Below are 24,888 nucleotides of genomic sequence, written 5' to 3' on the forward strand. Positions count from 1 at the left end.
CTCTAGACATGCAAAGCAATGATACCTACACACCACTATTTTTAGACTGCATTCCTAAAGCATTGTTGCCAGCTCAACACTCAGATTCTGAAGGGAGGGTTAGACTTCATGGGAGGTAACAGAAGTGTCAAATGAATGTGGGGATAGGGTAGTCTGCAGAGTGAGTTGGAGTAAGGAGGAGATCCCTTCCATTTTTGCAAACTTGAACTCAACTATTGCTCTTTTTTTTAAAAAAAAATCTTCCAATTTAGTCTGGTGTTTTGCATCTCCTCTCATGGGTGATTCTATTATTAGAGTGCTTGGGTCTGCCTATCCTGATTACAACTCTAACCATTGCAAAGCTCCTATCCTTCAATGGGGGTTATGTCATATAGATGATGGCACTTCCACTGGTGGACCAAAAAACATTTGGCTTGAAAATTTAGTTTCTAAATCATGACTTTTTAAATAATAATAATAATGCCTAAAAGACTTGAAAATAACTATGTCTCCACTTTAAAAAAATGTACGGTGCAGCCCCAACAGCCTTTGAACCATAAGATACTGAGGACATCTCTCTGAAAGAACCCAGAGAAGTCTGTCTGCGAAGAGGGAAATCTGTAAGTTCCTCCTTCACCGGAGACAGCTTGCTTATCATGGTTTCAATTTCCAACATTCTCTGTGTGCAGTTAAGGCAAGGGTATATTTAGGCCCTTTCCTGGCTTAATATAAAGCTTTGAAAAGAAATAATTTTTCCAACTAGAATTCCCAAAGCATACCAGGTAGAAAATCAGTTGCCAGAATCCCTAGTCAGTATGAGCTGAGAAATTCTTGAACATGTATTCCAGAAAAATAACCTTTTCCAGAGGCATGTCAAGCCAGGATTTTAATCCCAAAGTTTTGTGTTTCCCAAACATGCCTTATGAATGTGGATTTTTAGGGATAGTGTGCCATTGGTGTAATGATGCTTGAGGGGAAGGTGTCTTCATTTTCTGTGGCAGCACAGACAGGACTCACATAAATATGTTCCATGGATGGAATAGGAACTCTTAGGCTCAATCTCATTGATCCTGTGGAAAGCCTGTCCCCTTTTTCATTCTTTTCCCAGCCAATGTAAATGGTTATTCTTTGCTTCCTTGTAGTCTCATTACACATCACCACTTTTCTGCATGGAGGGTGTTTATCTATGGTAATTGAATGTTTTGCCTATGTTGGAAACCGCCCTGAAGTCCCTTCAGGGAGATAGAGCAGTACAGTGTTCCCCCGCTACTTCACGGTTTACTTTTCGTGGACTCGCTGTTTCGCGGGGAAACGGGGGTATATTTAAACATTATTTTAATTATTATGTGGCCTTTCTCCCCCTTGCAACCCTTCCCTACCAGCGCCTGCTGGACCCTTGCTCCAGGCCTGTCATGTTGTTCTGGCTGCTCCCCTGCAGCCAGGGACGAAAGAACGCTGCTCCAGCCGGATGAACCCTCACATAACCTTAAACAGAAAGATAACAAATTGCAAGGTACCAAACCACTCACAGCTCTGTGCCCACTCCTCTTGTGTTGACCATTAAAATACATTCAGATTTCTGGTTATTCAGAAATCTTTTCTCTTTTTGACTCCAGTGAATATAAAAAACAAAATTGCAGAGATTATTGCGCTTTTATAAAAAGGCCATGACCATGTCTACCTAGTTTTTATTTTTAGGTTAAGTCTATTTTAAGCTATTCTCCTTTCTTAGGAAAAAACCTAAAGTGATAATAAATTTTACACCCAATCCAAGTAAAGTGACTCTCAAGGAAATTACAATGCCTTCAACTTCCCCACAAAATTACAGGGCCACACTGAAGAATATGACAGGTGGATTCTGTCTTTGTAGAGCTCCTCATCAGTCAGAATGGGGCCGGCACAGAAAATAGAGGAGCAAAAAGTGAGCAGACCCACCCTGAACATTTGGACAGCTTGTCCAAAACCATACTTGCTCTTGTGCCAAATGTTGTTTATATAATATTGGATTAACGTGTAAATTGTGGGCCAGAACTGCAACAGATGCAAATGTGTTTCATTGACTTCAGTGCTAATTTACATGGAGCAGCTTCTTAGCCACACATGTTGAATTTGATCTTCATACATGTGTTGGGTTGTGGGATGTGATCCCTCTGAATATTTTCTAAGCTGCTTCATTTCTCTTTTTTCACCAGTTTCCCTCTGAGTTGATCACAGCTGTTTTATGACTTCAACGGGCATTTTAAAGTTGGATGACAATGTCGAGCAAGAGTTTCAAATGCACTCGCATTATTGTCTGCCCAGTCATCAGTAAGGCAGAAATACTTAAATAAGGAAACATGAAGGGAGGGGGTAGGCAGACAAACCCATAGCAGTAATGTTTATTTACAGCAGACAAAGGGCAAAAGTGACCAAGTTCTTTTTTTCTCACCACACAGCAATGAAAAGACGTGTGTAATTCACACCAAACCTTTTCCAAGGCCAGCCCAAAGCATTTTGTTGTCTAAAGCAGATCAACTAGTGTCTTCCCTGTCCAAAATGTCAACACAGAGTCAAGTTATTTTGGCAGTTGAGGCAGGGAAATGTCATAAGTGCCTCTCCTCTTTCTTGGCAGTAAAACAATAAATGGCAGTAATCATAATAGATATTATTTTAATATAGTTATTCTTTCACTATAATTATATCCCTTCATTCTTCCAAAGAAGGCTCCAGATGGTATCCAGATTTGTTGTTAACTTCTGTCAAGTCATCTTCAACTTATAGTGACCCTATGAATGAGAGGATTCTTAAGATTATGACGATAATAATAATAATAATTTTATTTCTTACCCGCCTCTCCTCATGGCTTGAGGTGGGTTACAGAACAATTAAAACACACAAGGACAGCAAAAACACCACAAATACACATATTAAAACACACTTCTATAAAATATGTCATGTCATCAACAGCCCTGCTCCAGTTCTGTAAATGCAAGATCACCTGGTCTTACTATTTTCTAACCATATCTTTTACTTTACTAAATATTATAATTTTTCCTAAGTTATTTCATCTCATTATTTGTCCAAATTATGATAGCTTCAGTTCAGTCATTTTGGCTAAAATCTAAAATACAAAAAATATGAAGGAAAATAAGACATAATTTCCAATTATCCAGTTGATGGCATTTATTAAACCCATATCCTACTTTCTCAATTTTTCTACTTAGCATCATTATTATTTTATTTATATGCAACTACTATTCTTTAAATTCAAATAGTGATAATTTCTCCCAGTAGTTTCTTAAAAATACAATGAATGGTTGCCAGGCTTGCTTACAGTTAATGATTTATTTTTGATTAGTGTCACCCATTTTCCCATTTCTGCCGGGTCACACATTTTCAGCATCAATCTTCTTGAGATAGAATGGCTGTAACTTTCCACTTCGTGCACAAAGTAGTCTAGCAGTTGTAATAATGTACTCCAGCATTCTTCCATATTTTTTGTCATACTAATAATCTATAAGTTCGGGAATTTTTGGGAATGTGTGGGAATTTTGCCTGGAGGGATGATATAAATGTGATGACTGTGCACAAAACCCACAAGAGATTGTATGTGAAATGGATGGAATGCTTTCTGAAAAACCTTATTCATCAGAAACATTGCTGCACTTTGCCCTTAGTCAGAAGTACTTTGTATTTTAGAAGCCTTTTAGAAGTTATTCATATGCTTTGAATCTCCTTCGGGAGAGATAAAGCGGGGTATAAATAAACATAAACATAATAATAATAATAATAATAATAATAATAATAATAATAATAATAATAATAATGTATGCATTTGGAAAAGGTGCTCCTTCAAGTAGTGAAAAATGTCTTTTTATAATGATACGTGTTTTTCCTTCCAATTTATTTTGCATTAACTCTCTCATTTTGGAGTTGCCTGTTGCGGCAACTCCACTAGCTGCCTATTAGCTACCGAGCATGATTCAAAGTGCTGGCTTTAGCCTATAAAGCCTTAAGCAGCTCCAGTCCAACTTACCTGTCCGAATGTATCACCCTCTGTTAACCAGTTCATAGATTAAGATCTTCCGGGGAGGTCCTGGAACTTCTTCCCAAGTGAGATCAGGTTGGGTCCCTCCCTCCTGACCTTTGCTGCTGCTCAGTCACATAGTTGTTTCCGACTCTTCGTGACCTCATGGACCAATCCATGCCAGAGCTTCCTGGCGGCCATAGCCGCCCCCAGTTCCTTCAAGGTCAAGCCAGTCACTTCAAGGATACCGTCCATCCATCTCGCCCTTGGTCGGCCTCTCTTCCTTTTTCCTTCCATTTCCCTCAGCATCATGATCTTTTCCAAGCTTTCTTGTCTTCTCATGATGTGGCCAAAATACTTCATCTTTGCCTCTAGTATCCTTCCCTCCAGTGAGCAGCTGAGCATTATTTCCTGGAGGATGGACTGGTTGGATTTTCTTGCGGTCCAAGGCACTCTCAGGTTTTCCTCCAGCACCAGAGTTCGAAAGCGTCTATCTTCCTCCACTCAGCCTTCCTTATGGTCCAGCTCTCGCAACCATATGTTACTATGGAGAATACCATTGCTTTGACTATGCGGACCTTCGTTGCCAGTGTGATGTCTCTGCTCTTCACTGTTTTATTAAGGTTGGCCATTGCTCTCCTCCCAAGAAGTAAACGTCTTCTGATTTCCTGACTGCAGTCTGCATCTGCAGTGATCTTTGCACCTAGAAATATAAAGACTGTCACTGCCTTCACATTTTCTCCTATTTGCCAGTTATCAATAGGTGTAGTTGCCATGATCTTGGTTTTCTTGATGTTTAACTGCAACCCAGCTTTTGCACTTTCTTCTTTCACTTTGGTGATAAGGCTCCTCAGTTCTTCCTCACTTTCAGCCATCAGAGTGGTATCATCTGCATACCTAAGGTTGTTAATGTTTCTTCCAGCAATTTTAACTCCGCACTTGGAATCGTCAAGCCCCGCACGTTGCATGATGTGTTCTGCGTACAAGTTGAATAGGGAGGGTGAAAGTATACAGCCCTGCCGTACTCCTTTCCCAATCTTGAACCAGTCTGTTGTTATATGATCTGTTCTTACTGTGGCTACTTGGTCTTTATACAGATTTCTCAGGAGACAGACAAGGTGACTTGGTATCCCCATACCACCAAGAACATGCCACAGTTTATTATGATCCACACAGTCGAAGGCTTTAGAATAGTCAATAAAGCAGAAGTAGATGTGTTTTTTCTGAAACTCCCTGGCTTCCTCCATTATCCAGCGGATATTGGCAATTTGGTCTCTTGTTCCTCTGCCTTTTCTGAACCCAGCTTAGACATCTGGCAGCTCTCGCTCCATGTATTGCTGGAGTCTGCCTTGCAGGATCTTGAGCATTACCTTACTGGCATGGGAAATAAGTGCCACTGTACAGAAGTTTGAGCATTCTTTAGCATTTCCCTTTTTTGGTATGGAGATAAAAATTGATTTTTTCCAATCTGATGGCCAATCTTATGTTTTCCATATTTGTTGGCATATGGCATGCATCACCCTGACAGCACCACCTTCCAAGATTTTAACAACTTAGCTGGGATCCCGTTGTCTCCTGCTGCCTTGTTATTAGCAATGCTTCTTAAGGCCCATTCAATCTCACTCCTCAGGATATCTGGTTCTAATTCACTCACCACACCATCAAAGCTATCCTCTATATTATTATCCTTCCTATACAGATCTTCTGTATATTCTCACCACCCTTGCTTGATCTCTTCAGCTTCTGTTAGGTCCCTGCCATCTTTGTTTTTGATCATGCCCATTTTTGCCTGAAATTTGCCTCCAATGCTTCTGATTTTCTGGAAGAGGTCTCTCGTCCTTCCTATTCTATTGTCTTCTTCCACTTCCATGTATTTCTTGTTTAAAAATAGTTCTTTGTCTAACCTCTGGAATTGTGTGTTTAGTTGGGCATATCTCCCCCTATTGCTGTTTCCTTTCACCTTCCTTCTTTCTTGGGCTACTTGTAGTGTCTCAGCAGACAACCATCTTGCCTTCTGGGTTTTCTTTTTCTTTGGGACTTACTTTGTTGCTGCCCCCTGAACAATGTTGTGGACTTCTGTCCATAGTTCTTCTGGGACTCTATTTATTAAATCTGGTCCCTGAAATCTATTTTCATCCCTACTGCATATTCACTAGGAATATTTGTGAGATCATATCTAATTGGTCTGTGTATTTTCTCCATTCTCTTTAGTCTGATTCTAAATTTTGCAATAAGAAGTTTGTGATTTGAACTCCAGTCAGCTCCAGGTCTTGTTTTCACCGACTGGATGGATGTCCGCCACCTTTGCTGCAAAGGATGTAGTCAATCTGATTTCGGTGTTGACCATCTGGTGAAGTCCATGTATAAAGCAATTTTTTAGGTTGTTGGAAGAGAGTGTTTGTTATGCACAATGAGTTTTCCTGGCAAAATTCTATCAGCCTACGTCCTGCGTTGTTTGGTTGTCCCAGATCATGCTTGCCTGTGAACCCAGATATCATTTGACTGCCCATATTAGCATTCCAATCTCCTGTGATGAGAATGTCTCTTTTTGGTGTGTTATCCAGTAGGTGCTGCATATCCTTACAGAACTTATCTAATTCTGCTTCTTCAGCAGCTGTGGTTGGGGCGTATATTTGGATCACTGTGATGTAAAACGGCTTGCCTTGAACTCGAATTGAGATCATTCTGTCATTTTTTGGGTTGTATCCAATCACTGCTTTCACAACTTTATTATTAACTATGAAGGCTACTCCATTTCTTCGGTGTTCCTCTTGTCTGCAGTAGTAGATCTGGTGGTCATCTTTTCTGAAGTGGCCCATTCCAGTCCATTTCAGTTCACTGACTCCCAGAATGTCTATCCTTAATCTCGACATCTCACCAATAACCATGTCCAGTTTTCCCTGGCTTATAGATCTTACATTCCAGGTTCTTATAGTGTGTTGATCTTTAGAACATCGGATTTGTCATTCACCTCCAGCATCGTTGGCCGTTAGCCTTCCTTTCAGCTTTGAGCTAACTGCGTCATCACATCTGGGGCTAGTTGGACTAGTCCTCTGATCCTCCCCAGTAGCATTTTGACCATCTTCCGACCTGGGAGTCCTATCTTCCGATGGTATACTGACATTTCTCTGGTTGTACTGATCCATGTAGTTTTCATGGCAAAAGTACTGTGGAATATTTAAAGTTAAAGTTAAAGTTGAAAGTGCAATGGCCCAGGACAACGGCTATGTCTTTGTGTGATAAATGATATTATTTTATGTGATGAGTTTAATAATTTTTAATGTTTTATTAGGGGAGGGTCAACTTTGATGTTTTATGCTGTTTTTTATCGAGGGCATTGAATTGTGGCCAACACTGTGAACCGCCCTGAGTCCCCTTCGGAGTTGAGAAGGGCAGTATATAAATATCGCAAATAAATAAATAAATTTTGTGATTGCCAATTGGTGGATAAACACTAGTTTAATGGAAAAGGCTTAATGTATTTCTGAGGAAATCCCATTACTGGGGGGAGAGGAGCATGTTAATGATAGGAAATGATATATTCCTTTTAATATCTCTTTGACCCCAGAGTTCCTTATGGCCATATTTGCACTGATCACACAATGTGGAAAGGCTGCAGATCAGCTCTGAGGAGGCCAAGCACTACGGAGGGCTGATCCAGAGTGTTAGGCAAGGCCACCTTAACAAGACCTTGCCTCATGTTAACCAAAAGCTGAGGAGAGTCAAAATTCTGACCCAGAATTCAGAGTATTCCCTGATTTTGGGCCCCTACAAACAGTTGGCCTGATTTTGAGATGAAACCGGTCACAAATGTTTTTACTGCTATCCTATGTTTCCAGGGTTCAGATACTTTGGGAACAAGGGTTGGCACTTAGCGTTCCCTCCTGTTCACAGTATTGTGGACTTCTCTGGGTATGACATGAGTCTGCAGTAATGTCAGCCAGGGTGACAGGACAATCGGGTGGGGGGGGGGGTGAAAAGTGGGCAATTTCTCCTCTCCCCTTCTGTCATCACCACATTGCCCTGGTCAATGTTACTGTAGGCAACGACAAACTGGTAGGGCTTATAACACAACACAGAGAATGGGGGGAGGCAGTAAGAGTGGCAGTCTGGTAGTGCACAATTGAGTTAAGCACCTCTGGGCAGCTCAGACCCCCTTCTACCTCTGCAGCAGTGGGGGGGGCACTATGGGACGATCTGCCATATGCCACACCAAATCAGCTCTGGAATAATGAATCCGTATAGATCTGCCCTAGGAAAGGTTGTTGCAGTTCAAACTTCAGATTGATTCATTTATAGATGCTGGAAGGGACTTTACTGAGCAAGAGTAGGAAAGACCTTTGCCTGGAACCTACTTGAGTTGTGTTCAAAATTCCTTGCAATTCTGGTTTGGCTGTTCTAACTGTTGTTGGGGAACAGTTCCAAACAAATAAGCAAGAAAGAAGAAAGTACTATAGGCTCAGTACTCATTATATCAGAAGCCAAATGTATGTCACTATGATTTCCCCCTCACACTCCAAAGATAACTGGGAAAACTGGTTGTGCAGTGTGTGGAGATAAATACATGTGAAATCCAGTCTCCAGTCATAGACAAAGCAGTCTTGGTATATACTTTTTCTTTATCTCTGCTTTCTGCTCATGTCCTGTATGTTTCGCTTCTGAAAGGGGAGCAGCCATTACTACTTTGTCTCAGGATAATCTTAGAAATACTTACCTGTGATTAATCCAGTCCACATCCTATACCTTGGGTATGAATCCCAACATCTGGCTTCTACTTTCCTTCTCCCATCCTTTCCAAAAAAAAAATAAATATATATATTCTGCAAAATAATTGGGCAGTAACTAAAAAATGTTGATCTTAAGAAAGATACCATACTGGCCAGCTATTGATTTTAGATTCCCTTCCCTTCCATTTCCCTAACATAGGCTTACTTCACTAGGTATTTTATTTGCCTAGCATTTATCAGCAATGTGTGAAAGTGTCCTTTCAGAAGTTGAACAATGACATAAAAAAGAAGGCATTACATAAGGAAGTAGGTCCTTTGCTGAGGTGGCATGATATCTTAGTTATTCTTGTATGAGTTGTAAAGGAATAAGAGCCCATGTAGTCCTCATTGTCCAAAGGAGATATGTTGGGGAAAGGTAGCAGGTGTTTCAAAAGGAAACTTTTCAGTGTTCAATTTAATCCTAATTCAGAAAAAAATATTTTAGACTTTGAAATCTGAAAAAAATATGTTTTCTTTAGGCCTTTTCTAGGACCTCTAGTGCAATTCTATGGTATGCTTCTGCCAAAAGTCATGCTGGGGGCCCTATATTGCTAGAGAGGTATTCTTCCTAAGAATTTTGTAAGTCCTCCAGCATGATTCTATGGTATGCTTCTGACAAAAGAAATTCATTTCAATAGGATTCACTATTGTGTGCATATTCATGTTTTCATAGTAAGTCAAGGAACTCATAGATATGGGGGCCATACTGTATCATACACATCCTTTCTTTGCTGCCTCATGCCATTTCAAATGACTCCAGGACACTTCCACTACATCTGAGAGTGGACCATTACGCCTCATTTGATGTCTTGTAGCCCTGTACATGTGAGTATGAGTATGGGAGGGAAAAGGCAACACAATGTTTGTTGGCCATACAACTGATCATTATGCATCTTCTGGTAATCCTCATATCTCAGCTTGGTACATGTTCTTGTTCAGGAATGTCAGAGACAGTAGTATCTCTCACAAGCAGAATAATTAGTGTCTGCAAGCAGAAGGAGAGCCACAACCATTCCCACATCATTACCACTGACAGAAAGGTTTAAAAGAGAAATAAAGAAAGTTAGCCTTCTTTGGGGAAAAACATACTAAGCAGGTTTATTTAAGAACACTGAATATTTTTTATAAAATCTCATGGTGAGAAGCTCTGTAATATGAGCTCTTCAAATGTGGAGGAGACAGAAAGAACTACAGATTATTGAATATTGGACTCTTACTGCAGATTAATTGAGGTAGGAAGAAAGAAATTTTGGCTAAGAGTGACAATCAGGAAATGGTAAACTGTGCTTAAACTCTTTAAAACACATACAAACTAGCAATTACTAGGCATCTGAGGTTGCTACCTTTAACAATTCTGCTTCATGTGACCAGGAATCACAGGCTCCTTGTGACATGCAAGTATGTACAAGAGATTAAAAGGGGTTACCTTTTAAGACAACTCCCAGAATTCTGAGACTGGGGCCTGCAATCTGAAAGTAACTTTCCAAACTCTGATGTTTATAGATAAAGACACACAGAAACACATAGGACAGCTGTGATGATGTCCAACAGGCAAATTTCTGCTCACCAAAATGAAGAGAATATTCTCTCCCCAAGCCAAGCTATCACTATAGCAGACAGCTGTTGTTATAATTCTAGTTTTATTCTGGACTTTTAATTTTATATTTGAGTTGAACAATAAGGTACAAATACTTAAGTAAATTATATTTACTGCTTTAGCATGTTCAGAATGCTTCACATACACTGAGTTGGACCTGGGGAGGGAAGTCTGCAGACCTGATTTTGGGATCACTTTCCCTTGAACACTTGTTATTTATTTATTTATTTATTACAATATTTATATCCCGCCCTTCTCACCCAATAGGGGACTCAGGTCAGCTTACAATAAAACACATATATAAAATTGTACAATACATTGTGAATCAATTAAAAAGTTATTAAATTACATCAGACATTCATAAAAACACTTATAAAATACAGATGGACATGTTTGAGTCTAAAAGACTGGGTCTGTCAATTGAGTTCCAGCATACATAATAATAATTAGTGCTGCTAATTGTTATTCGAAAGCCTGGCCCCACAACCAAGTTTGTTCATCAGCATTGCCACTCAATTCTTCCTATAGCATTCTCAGGGGCCAGAAGAAAGTCTGAGGTGGGGAGAGAGGGCAAGAGAAATATACTTCCACCTGCCCAGTTTAATATACCTACATTTGACTTTAGCCTGTTATCCTGCTAAGATCCTTCAATAGCTGTGTTTGCCCCAACACTCTGTTGATAGGAGGGAAAAGTAGGTGTTTCCCCCCAGGTTCATCTAGTATTTCATGGCAGACAGGTAAAATGCTAAAAGAGAAGTTTTGTAGCCAAACACATAAATTGGTAGGCATCTTGTCCAATAGCATATATTTGCATGTACAGATGCAACATATATGAAGGTCACACAGTATTACAGGGAACCAATCTGCAGAGATCAGAAAGTCTAAGATATGGCTATCATTTGTTTGCACAGCAATCTATTTTTGAACAATATGCTAATAATTGCCAGATTGATAGACCATGGGGCAAGAGCCTCCAGAATCTATCATCCCAAAATAAACTCTTCCAAATCAGATAAGTGCTCAAAGAGCATATATTATATTTTACACTGCATAAAATTTCCATTTTTTTGGATACAAATTTTACTATTTAAATGTTAAGTCCTGCCATGGGAGTGGGGAGACTGGAATGAAATGAACTGTATGCCTGTTCTGCCTCCTGTCCAGGGATCTGTATTGTTGAACAAATTGAAAGCCCTTGTTCCTCCCCCTCATTCTTTTGCTTTACAACAAATTCGGGCTGGACGGCACTTGAGACAGATGTCAGCCTCAAAAACAGGGTTGTCTTGTGACATCTCTTCAAGTAGAGAACTGCTCTCAACAAGTAGAACACATCAGGCTAAAGTGTTAGCTAATTGGTCTAGAAGAGCAGTGGGTACTGTGTAAACAGTGATTCATAAAGGACCCCGAGTCCTTCATTGCCTGGATAGAGAGATAGATAGATTGATGATAGATGGAATTATGTACTGGAATCTTACATGATCTGTTATGTTATAGAACTTTATATATACCTAGATATGCAGAGTCCCCCAGTGGCGTAGCGGGTTAAACCACTAAGCTGCTGAACTTGCTGACCTAAAAGCCGGCGGTTCGAATCCATGGAGCTGGATGAGCTCCTGCTGTTAGCCCCAGCTTTTGCCAACCTAGCAGTTTGAAAACATGCCAATGTGAGTAGATTAATAAATACTGCTTCAGCTGGAAGATAACAGTGCTCCATGCAGTCATGCTGGCCACATGACTTTGGAGGTGTCTATGGATAACGCCGGCACTTCGGCTTAGAAATGGAGATGAGCACCAACCCGCAGAGTTGGACATGACTAGACTTAATGTCAGGGGAAAACGTTTACCTTTATCTTATACCCAGAGATATAAATAAAGCTATAGTTAAATATAACTATGAAAATCCTTTTGCTAAAATGCGTAATGGGATACCAGCAAGAGTGCCCAATTACATTGGTATCCAGTGCGAAGCAATACCAATCTGATGTATAGCAAGACAAAAGCATTTGTCTCATAGTGCTTTGGTCCCGTTGTATATCAGGCATCAATGCCCATCTGGTATTTTGAAGGCTCTGCTAAAAAGTAATAATAAATAATAATAAACTTTATTTATACCCCGCCACCATCTCCCCGTGGGGACTCGGGGAGGCTTACATGGGGCAGAGGCCCAAACAACACAAGGACAAAATATAAACAACATAATACAATCACAGTATAAAACAGATAAAACAGTAATGCAATATATCAATTAAAACAACAATACAGGATAAAAAATTACATTAAAAACACATAAAAGGCAAGACCATAATAAATACAGGATAGATTATTAAAAACCCTCTGGGGCTGATTAATTAATGACTGTATCTCCGAAAGCCTGCTGAAAAGTAGCATAATGTCAGCCCTCTATTGGACATGGATGTTATGCAACTGCACTGTTCTAATTCCCACACATGTAAATCCACTTACGAAGATGCACGTTCCTCCCAAAGTGGAGAATGGGGCTTCTAGAGATATACAGGAGTATGATCCTCCATGTTAAGGCTATTGTTCCTCTAAGTCTTTTGGACCTCAAACCATTTGGTCAGTTTTAGTTTTGAAAAATGGGTAGATGTAACTTGCAGAAGCCTGGAAGTCTGGAAAATAAGTGTGTGCAACCTCCAGCCCCTCTGTGGCTATCCACCCCAGGGTCTTTAGGACTGAATCACAATGGCTAGAATGTCCTGTATTTCATATATAGAAAAAAAATACTTTGAAAGAATAATACAGTATATAAATAAAAGCATAATGCAGTAAATAAGTCTGAATCTTGGATATGTGGGAATGATACTCAGCTTTTACACCTCATTATTGTTCTTGAAAGCAACATTTGACAATGATTAAAAAACAAAACAAAATGGTGGCTTACAATGATGGTTGACAGTGAAAAATGTACCCAGAGATTTTTATTTTACCATATAAGTAACAGGAAGGCTCCTGACACATGTGCATTTCCATCTTTTATGTACTGATTGTTTATGTTATATCTAATCTTGTGAATGTAATGCTATACCTATCATCCTACCCTGTGTCTTAAGCCTGCCTACCTTATTATGCTGCTGCATCGCTTCTACTGGTTGAAAAACCAGCAGGAATCCATGTATAGCAGTGTGGTCTAACCCAGGGAGTAACCAGCCTGTTGTATATTGCTGTTTTCTAGTTATTGGAATTATTTTTTTTAAAAAAGCTGGATTGTCCTTTCTGTAACATTTGCCTTTCACTGTTAAGAAAGTTAAAGCAAAGCGGCAGACCACACACATTCTTATGGAAAGATAGATTGTAGATAGATTGATAGATCTTATTCTGAAGTCAATTCACTTCTAATCTAGTCCAGACTGCAAAGTTTTTCTTTTAAAAAAACTGTCACTCATTTTGATATTCAAAATTTGTTTGCAAAATGCTATTTGCTTGTACCAGAACTAGAACACGCCCCCCCCCCCCCAAAATAAACCTTTGAGGACCTTCTTCTGCAAGGGGAAGTCAGTTCTTCTATATGGGTTTTCCAGACATGTAGTGGAAGTAATACTAACCAACATTTTAGAGTCATACCTCATACCTATCGAAAACTTAAGCTACATCACAATAGTAGTAGATTTAACCTTTGTTAGACTAATCATGACATGTATTTTAGATGTTTGAGAATGGATCAACACACTGGGAGAACCATTATTGGACTAGACCTCTGGGAGACCACGGTCTGAATCCCTGCTCAGCCATGAAAACCAATCGGGTGACCTTGGGCTACTCATACTCTCTTAGCCTCAGAAGATGGCAATGGCAAATCTGCTCTGAACAGTCTTGCTAAGAAAACCTTCTTGATATGGTCACCATAAGTCAACAATGACTTGAAAGCACACAACAACAACAACAACAACAGCAACAACAATATATGAAATAATAATTATCTCACTAAATACTTTCAAGCTCTGGATTAAGTAGAACAATTACTGATCCATAATGTCTGCAGTTTACATAAGCCCGTGTCATATAGTGGTTGGACTATGACCCTGGAGATTAGGTTTTAAACCCACCTTTGGCCATCGAAACCCACTGGGTAACTATGGGCAAATCACATTTTCTCAGCTTCAGAGAAAGGCAAAGACAAAGGCAAATCTTCACAATAGGGTTATCTTATGGCCGTCCTAAATCAGAAATAACTTTCAAGGCAACAACAAGGCAGTGCACAAGGGAATGGGATGAACTTGTGAATTTCTCTTCTCTTCCTTCCTGAGAGAAACATTCCATCTTTATGGTAACAATAATTCTCTTTAATTGCTTTTTGGTATTTCATGTGAATGTGCACTCCTTTTAATGTTCAGAAATTCTCAGGTGCAATTCTAAATAATTCATACTGAAATGAATGTCACTGGGGTCTTTCATCTCATGGAAACTTTTCTCCCAATATTAAAAGCTAATGTCTTCATTATTAAAGTGTTGATAGAAGAGATCTGAAACATGGCAAGGCTTTGAACTCTTCTTTCATTACACCTACTAGAGGACTATGTTTGCTCAGTGAGTTATTTCTTGGATAACACGACCCTTTCCAACCTTGTTCTTATTTATGCCAATTTTCCTCTAGAGACAATTTTGTTGTCCTAGTTCAGGATCATAATTTATTTTTATTTTTACTTACTATATTATTCCAGCCATACAGGAGATGTTTTGATGGATTATAACTTCAACAACGGTGGGACCCAAAACCAGCAATGACAACCCAAAGACTTACAACAGACCCTTCACTTCCCTCAAAAAGGACTGGATCTCGGCCTTTAGAGTTCTTTTGATACTCTACCGCCCTCTACTGTTTCTCCTGAGAAGTTCTTCAATGATGGGAAATCATGTACTAGCCGCCTCGATTTCTGTGCTGTCCCTTTTGGCAATAATGGGAGACACGGATAGTAAAACTGACAGCACTTTCATGATGGATTCGGATCCAGGCCGCTGCATGAGGCATCACTACGTTGATTCAATCAGCCACCCTTTGTACAAGTGCAGTTCAAAGGTACGTGCGTGGAAAATCTCTCAGCTTCAGCTATATCCATGTAAGCACCATAAAAATAATGTACAACCCTGTATCCATGGGGAATACATTACAAGACCCCCTGTGGATACCTGAAACTGTGGAAAATAGTAATATTGTGAGTATACTTGAGTCAGAATCATACTATAGAGTTGCACTGGAGGATCCAGAGATGCCTACAAACATTTCCAGGGCAGAATGAGGGGAAGATTTTTTGGAGTTTGGTTAAGTGAAACCATGGGTTTCAAATCTGTGGACAAGAAAGATACATCATGCTGTACATCAGAATGGGGCTTAGTGCCATTTTGGAAATGTCATAGATGGTTTCCAACATGCAACTCATGCCAGAGATTTCATCAAATGTGGTTATGCTGCATTACCATATATATATGAGTAAACCTCAAGTATTAGTTGAGGGCAGGTTTTGGGGCCAAAATTATGGATTTTGATGTGACTTGTGAATTGGTCAAGAGTCATTCCACTGAAAGGAGAAAGAGCCAGAGCCTTCTCAGTAGGCCAGTCACTCCTGACTGCTGCCACTTTTTTCCTACTTGGTCATTCCAAAGGGTAAGAAGCAGCATTATATTGAATGGAAAACAGGACATCAGTACTTCTTAAGGGCCCCCTTGCCTTTTCGTCACTGTACTCAAAAGAGGGAATACTTCCTTTTAAAATAAGAGTTGATGCACAGTACTTATATTGACCCATGGAAAAGCCAACCTACATTTTTAGGGTCAGTTTTTGACTTGTGCATCTGAATGTATTCTGTTGTTATAGGGAGGGGGGTATTAAAAGGAACCAACAAGACCTTTTTTTTGCATTCTGTGATAAAATTCAACCCACATTGTAATCTTATTGAGATGGCTGACACTATAGTCAAAAACTTTTTATATTAATACAAACATTATGTGTCTCATCCATTACTGGGATGGAGAGAACTGTTCTGCCTAGATCAAAAAGAGTTTGCACCAGAGCAAATCTACTCACTAAGCCTATAGCAACGTTCCAATTTGTGTTAAAATGTTGGAACAATGTCTATGAGAAATAGAAGACAGCTTCCTTGGTGACCGTGACTGTACTTGCATCCAAATCAAGCAACCCTTTGAAAAAGTTCCTTTTTTACTACCATTTCCAGATGTTTGGTGGGGAATTCTACAAAAGTAACATTACCAAGTTTTGAAATGAGGAAAAATCTTACGCCCTAATCCCATGCAGAAATACCACAACGTAATAAAGTTGAGAGCTGAAATAACAGGGATTCAAAAATGTGAGGCTGTCACATACAAAAAGATGTTAAGTGTTGCTTGTACAGAAACAGGCAAAAAGTCTTCTGTGACAGCTCTGATAGATTCTTGAAAAGTCCAGTCCAGCTTCTATTAAAATAAACATTATAATTATGGGGTAATTCCTAGTGAGAGGCCAGATCTTTTAGCATCTGAAGTGAATGCTAAAATGATGCCTTACAAACAAGACTAGGAATGCTCTTCCTCTATCAGATTTACAAATGGCCTGTTGAAAACTGTTTTGGTTCCTTATTTTGAAAAGAAATTTGTAATAAGCATGCTTTTCAAGAAACACAAGACCCAAAGCCCAGTTCAGTATGCAGGACTATGGTAGTTATACATTTCTTTTGATTCTGACTGTGAAGTTTCCAGAAACAGGAAGACTTTCTAGAACCTGATGCTGAAGAAACGCTTTCATAATAGTTTTACAGATTGCTGGTTAAGGCAGTATAATTTTTGTTTCTCTAGGTACATGCATGCATGAAGAAATGTATAAATTGGCCCATTACTCATTTATTCAGCTGCACTTCCCTTGAATGTGGTTAAATTTTTTCCAACCATAACTGTGACAAAAATTTTTGCTGACATATCTTTGGTCACACATTAGCTTTCTTGGATAAGGACCTAGACTACCTGTGTAGACACAAAGTGGAATGTGTGAACTGCCTCGATGTTTCAAGTTGCAATTGGTTTGAATGTTTATGGATCTGAAAATGTGATATGACAGCAAAAAGGCTTGAAGAAAATGTATACGCTACCTCTGAGTATTCCTTGCCAAAGAAAACCCTATGAAATTCATGGGTCTGTCATAAGTCAACAGGCGACTTGAAGGCACATACCTGACCAACTACAAGTAAGCAACTAATGAATATGTGCAAATAATATAGGGAAATATTTATTTTTAAATTACTGTATTAAAATTGTACATTTCGTTTCAGCTCAGTAGGGACCATGTATTGACAAAATAATAGTATAAAATTGACAGTCTTAAGCAGTCTAAAAACAATTTTACAGTAAACACTTGAGGCAAAATACTAAAGTTTCTACTATATTGGTAAAGGTATAAATAGCCTGAATTTTCTTGTGCTGAAGCTCTACAACTGAGGAAATTAGCCATACTGTGCCAAATTTTTCAGTGTTCTCAAAATCCTATATAAAAGGGTCAGGGATCCTGCTGAATAAAGTATAACTTGGATAGACAGGAGGGGTGGATTGCTAAAAATTGCAACAAAGCACATTTTATGGGTAAAATTGTACTCATGGGGGTGCATTTACCAAAATTTTTAGACTTCATGTACGAAACAAATCTTGACTAGTTTGTCCTTTCATATGAGAAGAAATAATTATGGCTGTTTCCTTTCTGGTGCAAGAGAAAATGAGAAGATACAGCATTCACCCCATATTTGAATTTTCTCAAGTGTTGCCAAGGAGCTCTTGTGCAGTGTTTCCTGCATATGACACAAAATTTCTAAGACAGGAAAACTATTTTCTCTGCAGAACACAATTTTGGTCACCAAAAAAGAAGGAAAAAAGCAGGAAAAAACCCAAACGAAAAAGTGTTTTTCTTCACTTTGGAGTGAGGCGGGAAGATTGACTTGTTAATTGCTTTCATATCATCTCCAACTTATGGCAACTCTACAGGAGTTGCCAAATGGGAGATCTCTAAGTCATTCACCATCCTGCTCAAATTAGGCTTGGGTTCACAGCTTCATTGATGGCATCTATCTACCTGTAATCTGGTCTTCCCCTTTTCCCCTATTGCCTTTCACTTTATCTGGCATTAATGTCTCTTTGCAATATGTCCATAATACAACAGTTTGGCCATTTTGGCTTCTAGGGAGAATTCTGTCATGGTTTGCACCCATTTATTGGGTATTTTGACCATAGAACCAGATTTTATTCTCTTCCTTACAGCTTTATTTACTGTCCAGCTTTTGCAACCACATATAGGAATCAGAAATACCTCAGCAGATGATCAACTACCAGTGTGATATTGCATAAATACCTTGCTGGTTATCTTTGGGCCTTAGAATGTTTTGACCTGAGAAAGTATTGTTGGCTCTCCACATTTATGAGTTTGACCTTTGCAGATTATTTGCAGATTTGATTAAAATATTATCTCTCGGAATCTCTTGGTCCTCCAGTGCAATTATATAATCAACTACAGGCAAAAATTGGCCATACAGTCATTATGGAGAAGCTAGTGATTCCTCAAAGAGGTGTTCCCTTTGGTGAAAAAGTAGAGTTTTTTGTATGGTTTCCTCACTTTTGTGGGGGTCCTCTACCACTAATGCCAATGAATGAGCAGGGCTGGCTCTATTTCTCTTAGTTAAACATGTAATATGTATCCATTCTAAATATTAACTACAAAGTCATGTAATAATAGCTGCTCTGAGTCTCTCAGAGAGAGAAAGAGGGTGGCATATTAAACAAAGTACCGTATATACTTGAGTATAAGCTGACCCGAATATAAGCCGAGGCACCTAATTTTACCACAAAAACTAGGAAAACTTATTGTCTTGAGTATAAGACGAGGGTGGGAAATGCAGCAGCTATGGGTCAAATTCAAAAATAAAAATAGATATTAATAAAATTGCATTATTTGAGGCATCAGTAGGTTAAATGTTTTTGAATATTTTTTATAAAACTGTGATTTAAGATAATAATAAGACTTTAATAAGATAAGACTGTCCAACTCTGAATACCTATATACTCAAGTATAAGCCGACCTGAATAGAAGCTGACCAGGACCCTCACTCGAGTATAAGCCGAGGGGAGCTTTTTCAGTCCTAAAAAAGGGCTGAAAAATTAGGCTTATACTCGAGTATATACAATAAGTAAATAAATACGTATTTAAAAATCTATCTTGGCTACCTACTTATGAAATGGACATGTTACTGAAAAAATAATTACATAAAAATTGAAACTCTGGAAATGAAACTTCCTTAAATTAGATGAAAGAATATTTTAGAGGAAGGCCCAGGTCCTGTGCTTAGGATTTTCAAGGTGGACTTTGGAAGGGCTGTTGGAGACAATACTGTGCTAAATGGGCCAGTGTGATGGGATGACTTGATATATGGTCTCTTCTTATTTTTCTATTCCTGTTGGTAACAAAATCTAGGTAAAATTCTTGCAGTTGTCGAGGGATATGTGTTTTACTCACATCTATGAGGCTTATCCACATCCGTCATTCATGAATGCATCAAACCTCATTTTCATTTGAGCCAAAAGCAGTAAATGTGGTTTACATATGGTTTCAAGTGATTTTTGGCCAACCTTTCCTTTTCATTTAGAAACATGAGAAAATGCCAAAAAAGTGTTTTTGTTTGAAATGTTGTGCTTGGAAATATTCAGTATGGCTTAATAGCAGCTGTTGGGTTTTCTACTGTGTCCTGTTGGGTGGAAGGGGAGAAAGTGTGAGAGCAGCATCCATTGCAACTCTGACACCTGCTGCCGCCGCCGCCGACTATTTTGGCCTTACCCTAGTTTTCTAGCTAGAAAAAACTCAGAATGTGGACAAGGACAAGACTGTTATATCTTGAAATATGAATTAGGTCCCTTCTGCTCTACTTGAAGAAAAAATGAAAAACACGAACAAGGGGTACCAGCATTGCACAAATTTAGGAGTTTCCAGGGGTGCAGCCAGGCTCTCGTCTGCTGCAGCAAAAAATTCTAAAAGCTAGCAAATGCATTATGACATGCTATCTCACAAACTAGTGCATCAAATGCCACAACACATCCATTAAGTTTTAAGTCATGAGTGGGTAACCAACCACCTAGAAATATTTGTAGCCGTGTACCTAATATCATGTGGTCCTTGGTCAGATTTCTGAACTTCCTTGCTATCAGCCAGTTCAGATGTCTTGACAAGAGCCATTTATCTTTTTCCTAGCAGTCTGCTGGGCAGTGAGAAAGACTATGATAGTGGATTATGCTAAGTAAAACTGAGCAACTGAAAGACAGAGTCAAAGAGAAAGGTGATATTCCCCAAATAATCAGTTTATAAAAATACTGTTATTGTGAAATCTGCAGTGATATATTTATGGATAAATAATGATTGTAGGCTACGTTTCAGAGGAAGAAACTGACTAAACTCCACTGAGCATTCCTTGACTGAGAAAACCGTGTGAAATTCATGGGATCTCCATGTGTAGAAAGATAACTTGAATATACATATGTGTAATGTGTACACATGCACACAATGGCAGTGCAGTTTTTTAGGAAGGCAAGATAGAAAAGTAATCCAGCCTATTACTTTGCATTGAGGTGATTCGAATTTTTATCTTGCTCTCCCTCACTTCATTTTCCCCTAGTGGTTTCTGTTTATTACTTTACTATGTCTGAACATAAAATGGACTTGGTTTTTGAGGAATAGGGAATAGACAGTTAATATTACACATGTGTAGATGGAAATCTTAGGGTGCAGGCCCCTTCCAAAGTGAAAAAAAGCCACAAAAACTTTTTTAACTCCAGAGAAACCTTTCAGACTCTCCAGAAGTTGACAGTAGAGAATCACACTGGAGGATCTAAAGATTCCTTGAGGGAACATTTAAATCAAATTCATGAATAACCAAATTCACAACAGTGAAACCCCCTGTATTTTTCTTTATATGGAAATTATGATAAAATAATTAGATATAATGTAGAAACGAGTCAGTTATGACATGGCCCATTCTTCTTCTGGGGTCACATATTGATCCTATTCTAGGGCTACCTTTCTTGATCTGTTTGCTGTCCTCCTTTCCAGATGGTGCTCCTGGCTCGCTGCGAGGGACGCTGCACTCAGACATCGCGCTCTGAGCCAATGGTGTCCTTCAGTACAGTCCTGAAACAACCTTTCCGATCCACGTGCCACTGCTGCCGGCCACAGACTTCCAAACTGAAGGCCATGAGGTTGCGCTGCTCAGGTGGCATGAGGCTCACCGCTACCTACCGTTACATCCTCTCGTGCCATTGTGAGGAATGCAACTCGTAGGAGGAGGAAAAAAGTTTGCTGCAGCAGAACAAGTGAAAGGGACGTGAGCTCAGCAGCACAGCTCCCAGTGGCAACAATGGACACCAGGGTAGCCTTTCAACAGCACACTCGCACACAGGATCATTAATATGGATTTCATTTGCAAGCTACATAGAGTGTGTGAACAATGACAATGCTTGGGAAAGTGCCAAATCATGAAACAGACATCGGAATGTATATTTACATTGAAGATATAAACTCATGTGATGGGACTGGAAGGACATGAATATTGAGAAATATATTTTTATTAGAAAGATAATAAGGGTATATTTTCTGTCTCAGCAGTTCTGTAATCCTGACTATGGGCCAATTAGGAATTATGGCTCACCATTTGAATGTCCTGCCAGTAATGTAACAAACACGCCGAAAAAAAGCCAAGACATATAGAATATGTACAATGAATGTTATTGTGTACAGAATATTTTGTTCTAGAAGAAGTGAAAGATGACGTCCCTGTATATAGAAGTCTATTGTATCTTTTAATGTTGTCCTTTAGTTTATATTGGCCTTGAAAACAGACTGTGTTGATGGTAAGAGTTATATTTTATCTGGTCTGGCATCCAAATGTTGGACAACTTATTGTGATTTAGGTGCAGTTCCAGAATAAATAAGAGAAAATTTATTGAACTATTTGTGAGGCTCCTGCAATGTTGAGAAGGCATATTTACAAGGAAGGGCTGAAAGCTTCCAAAGTAGCAAAGTCTTTCATTCATACGGTACAAGGGTATGAATCATGTGGAATCATGTTGAACTTGAAGCCTAGGCAGTTCTACTCAATAGAGTCAGGAGTAAGGAATTTTGTAAGCTGAAGTCAGCAACATCTGGAAGACCATACAATTCATATCTTTGATATGGAGGTGTAACTTTTTTTAAAAAAAAAAATACTTCTCTTAATCGTGTTAATCACATGGTAAGTGCAACATTAATGGGTTCTTAAGGTAAAGGTAAAGGTTTCCCCTGACGTTAAGTCCAGTCATGTCTGACTCTGGGGGTTGGTGCTCATTTCCATTTCTAAGTCAAAGAGCCGGCGTTGTCTGTAGACACCTTCAAGGTCATGTGGCCGGCATGACTGCATGGAGCACCGTTACCTTCCCTCCAGAGATGTACCTATTGATCTACTCACATTGGCATGTTTTCGAACTGCTAGGTTGGCAGGAGCTGGAGCTAACAGCGGCTGCTGATGCCGCTCCCAGGGTTTGAACCTGGGACCTTTCGGTCTCCAGCTCAGTGCTTTAACACACTTTGCCACCGGGGCTCTTACCTGGGTTCTTACCTGGGCAAAATACAGATTATACATGCTTTCTTGCTACGACTGCCTTAAACACAGTTCTTCAGACTGGAGACTATACACATCTTAATCTGTGATTGTGTATTGAGTCACTGTGGTGCACATGAATGTTTGAATGAATTATAGCTAGGACATTAACTATCAAAACAATGAGCTTCAGAAAAGTGTCCCTTTAAGTTTGCAGAACCAAGAAGACACCACAAAACTAACCAAGTCATCACAGCACAGGCAGCTTATATTAACCAAATACAAAACAATGATACTTGAGACTTATTTTCATGCATCTTCCCATTCTCCAGTAAATATAATACTTATTTCAAAGGTATAAACTAGGGACATGTACGAGATATTATTACCAGCAGATAAATGATGGAGTCTGAATTCTCATCTTAAAAATGATCAGATAACTCTTGTTGGAAGAATGAGAGTTGGGCAAGTTAGTATAGTCATAGATGGTAGACTTCATTTCTCCCTGGCTGTTGATGGTTAATGTAGGCTTTCATAGTGAAACAAGAGTCATTAATCAGTTTTAGAACCTTTTTAGCTCCAAAGAACATATGAGGAAATTATTCATCAGTTTCCATTCCAATCCCCCAATCAGTTGTGTAAAGATCTAAGAACTGTAGTCATACTAAATTAGGTCGAAGTGTTTCACTGCACAATGCTAAATATGAAAAAAAAAGTAGTGTTGGGGGCCTGAAGAGAGCAGGCAAGCAGCCCATCTGTTCTGTGTCATCTAATCTGTCTGAAATAATTGCCATATATAGCAACCAGGATTTTGACAATTACATCACAGAGATTCCATTAAACACATTGAAGGAGTCCCTCCTGTCTCTTGGGGAATGGTTGCCTGGCTAATGAAAACAACAAATGAAATGTCCCCAACAATTTGTAGCTAAGCAGCTTTATGACCGACATGCCCATAACTATGATCATCCAGGGAACGCCAGAGTTCTTTGCTATTGGCTTTCCATCAATAAACTAAAGAAAATGGAGATTAGTGGCAGGTGTGAGTGGCTTTCTGAAGCTAAATTCACAGACAGGATATCATCCAGGACAGAAATGTGAAGAATATTAGGTCATCATAGATAGATAGGGATTGCCTCATTTTGAGTGATCTTCAGCCCTGCGAAAATATGTTGTACACATTATATTCACGTGCTGTTGACATAAATTTTGTTTGTTTTATGGATCTAGTTTATGTACAAGTACCAAAATTTGATGTCTGTGCCAGGGTAGCTTATAGATTCCATCTCCCATCAACACTAACCAACACGGCCAAGATCAGGATGAACTGGGTTGCTGCTTGGAACAGAAAGTGCTTTTCAATCTCTGTGCCTTCACATAGAGCATATAAAATCACACTGAAGTGTCTCTGCTCCTGTTTACAAATGAGGAAAGGCTATCAGTTTCCTTCCACTTAGTAAGTTCTTCCTGCTGCAAATGGCTTCAAACAATCAACAGAGAGGCATTTTTATGTTATCAGGGGAAAGTCTTTTAAACTTAGAGCCTGCATCCAACTGGTAATTCCAATTTGAGCAGATCCTTTCATTTGTAAGATATGCATTGTTGATTTACTATTCAGTAATGTATTCATTACTGAATAAATTCATTATTGAATCAATACTGGATTATAGCCATTGGATTTGAGACTAACTTCTTAAAATTAATCCCATATCCAGAATTCCAAAATACTCCAAAACCTTAGATTGTCTCCATTGATTGCTGAGATAGTGACAGCTTAGTTTTCTGGTGCTTTCATGTACACAAACTTTGTACAAAAAATTTAAAAATATTGTATAGAATTACCTTCAGGATATCAAGTGTGCAGTGGGCCCTTGGTATCCACTTGGGTTTGGTTCCAGGACCCCCTATGGATACCAAAATTAATGGATGTTCAAG

General features: G+C 39.1%; 1 protein-coding gene across 2 annotated transcripts in view; it reads left to right on the forward strand.

Annotated features, from left to right (window-relative positions):
* ndp (norrin cystine knot growth factor NDP) overlaps positions 1 to 22,325 on the forward strand; it is a 35,895-nt gene extending 13,570 nt beyond the window's left edge. For both annotated transcript variants that reach the window (XM_003218936.4, XM_008107431.3), the window contains 2 exons: positions 15,028 to 15,383; positions 21,432 to 22,325. In XM_003218936.4, the coding sequence (XP_003218984.2) occupies positions 15,207 to 15,383; positions 21,432 to 21,659 (405 nt within the window). In that variant the 5' untranslated portion in view covers positions 15,028 to 15,206 and the 3' untranslated portion in view covers positions 21,660 to 22,325. The remainder of the gene's footprint in view (positions 1 to 15,027; positions 15,384 to 21,431) is intronic.
* The last annotated feature ends 2,563 nt before the right edge of the window (positions 22,326 to 24,888 follow it).

The sequence above is a fragment of the Anolis carolinensis genome, chromosome 3, assembly GCF_035594765.1.
Source record: "Anolis carolinensis isolate JA03-04 chromosome 3, rAnoCar3.1.pri, whole genome shotgun sequence".
NCBI lineage: Eukaryota > Metazoa > Chordata > Lepidosauria > Squamata > Dactyloidae > Anolis > Anolis carolinensis.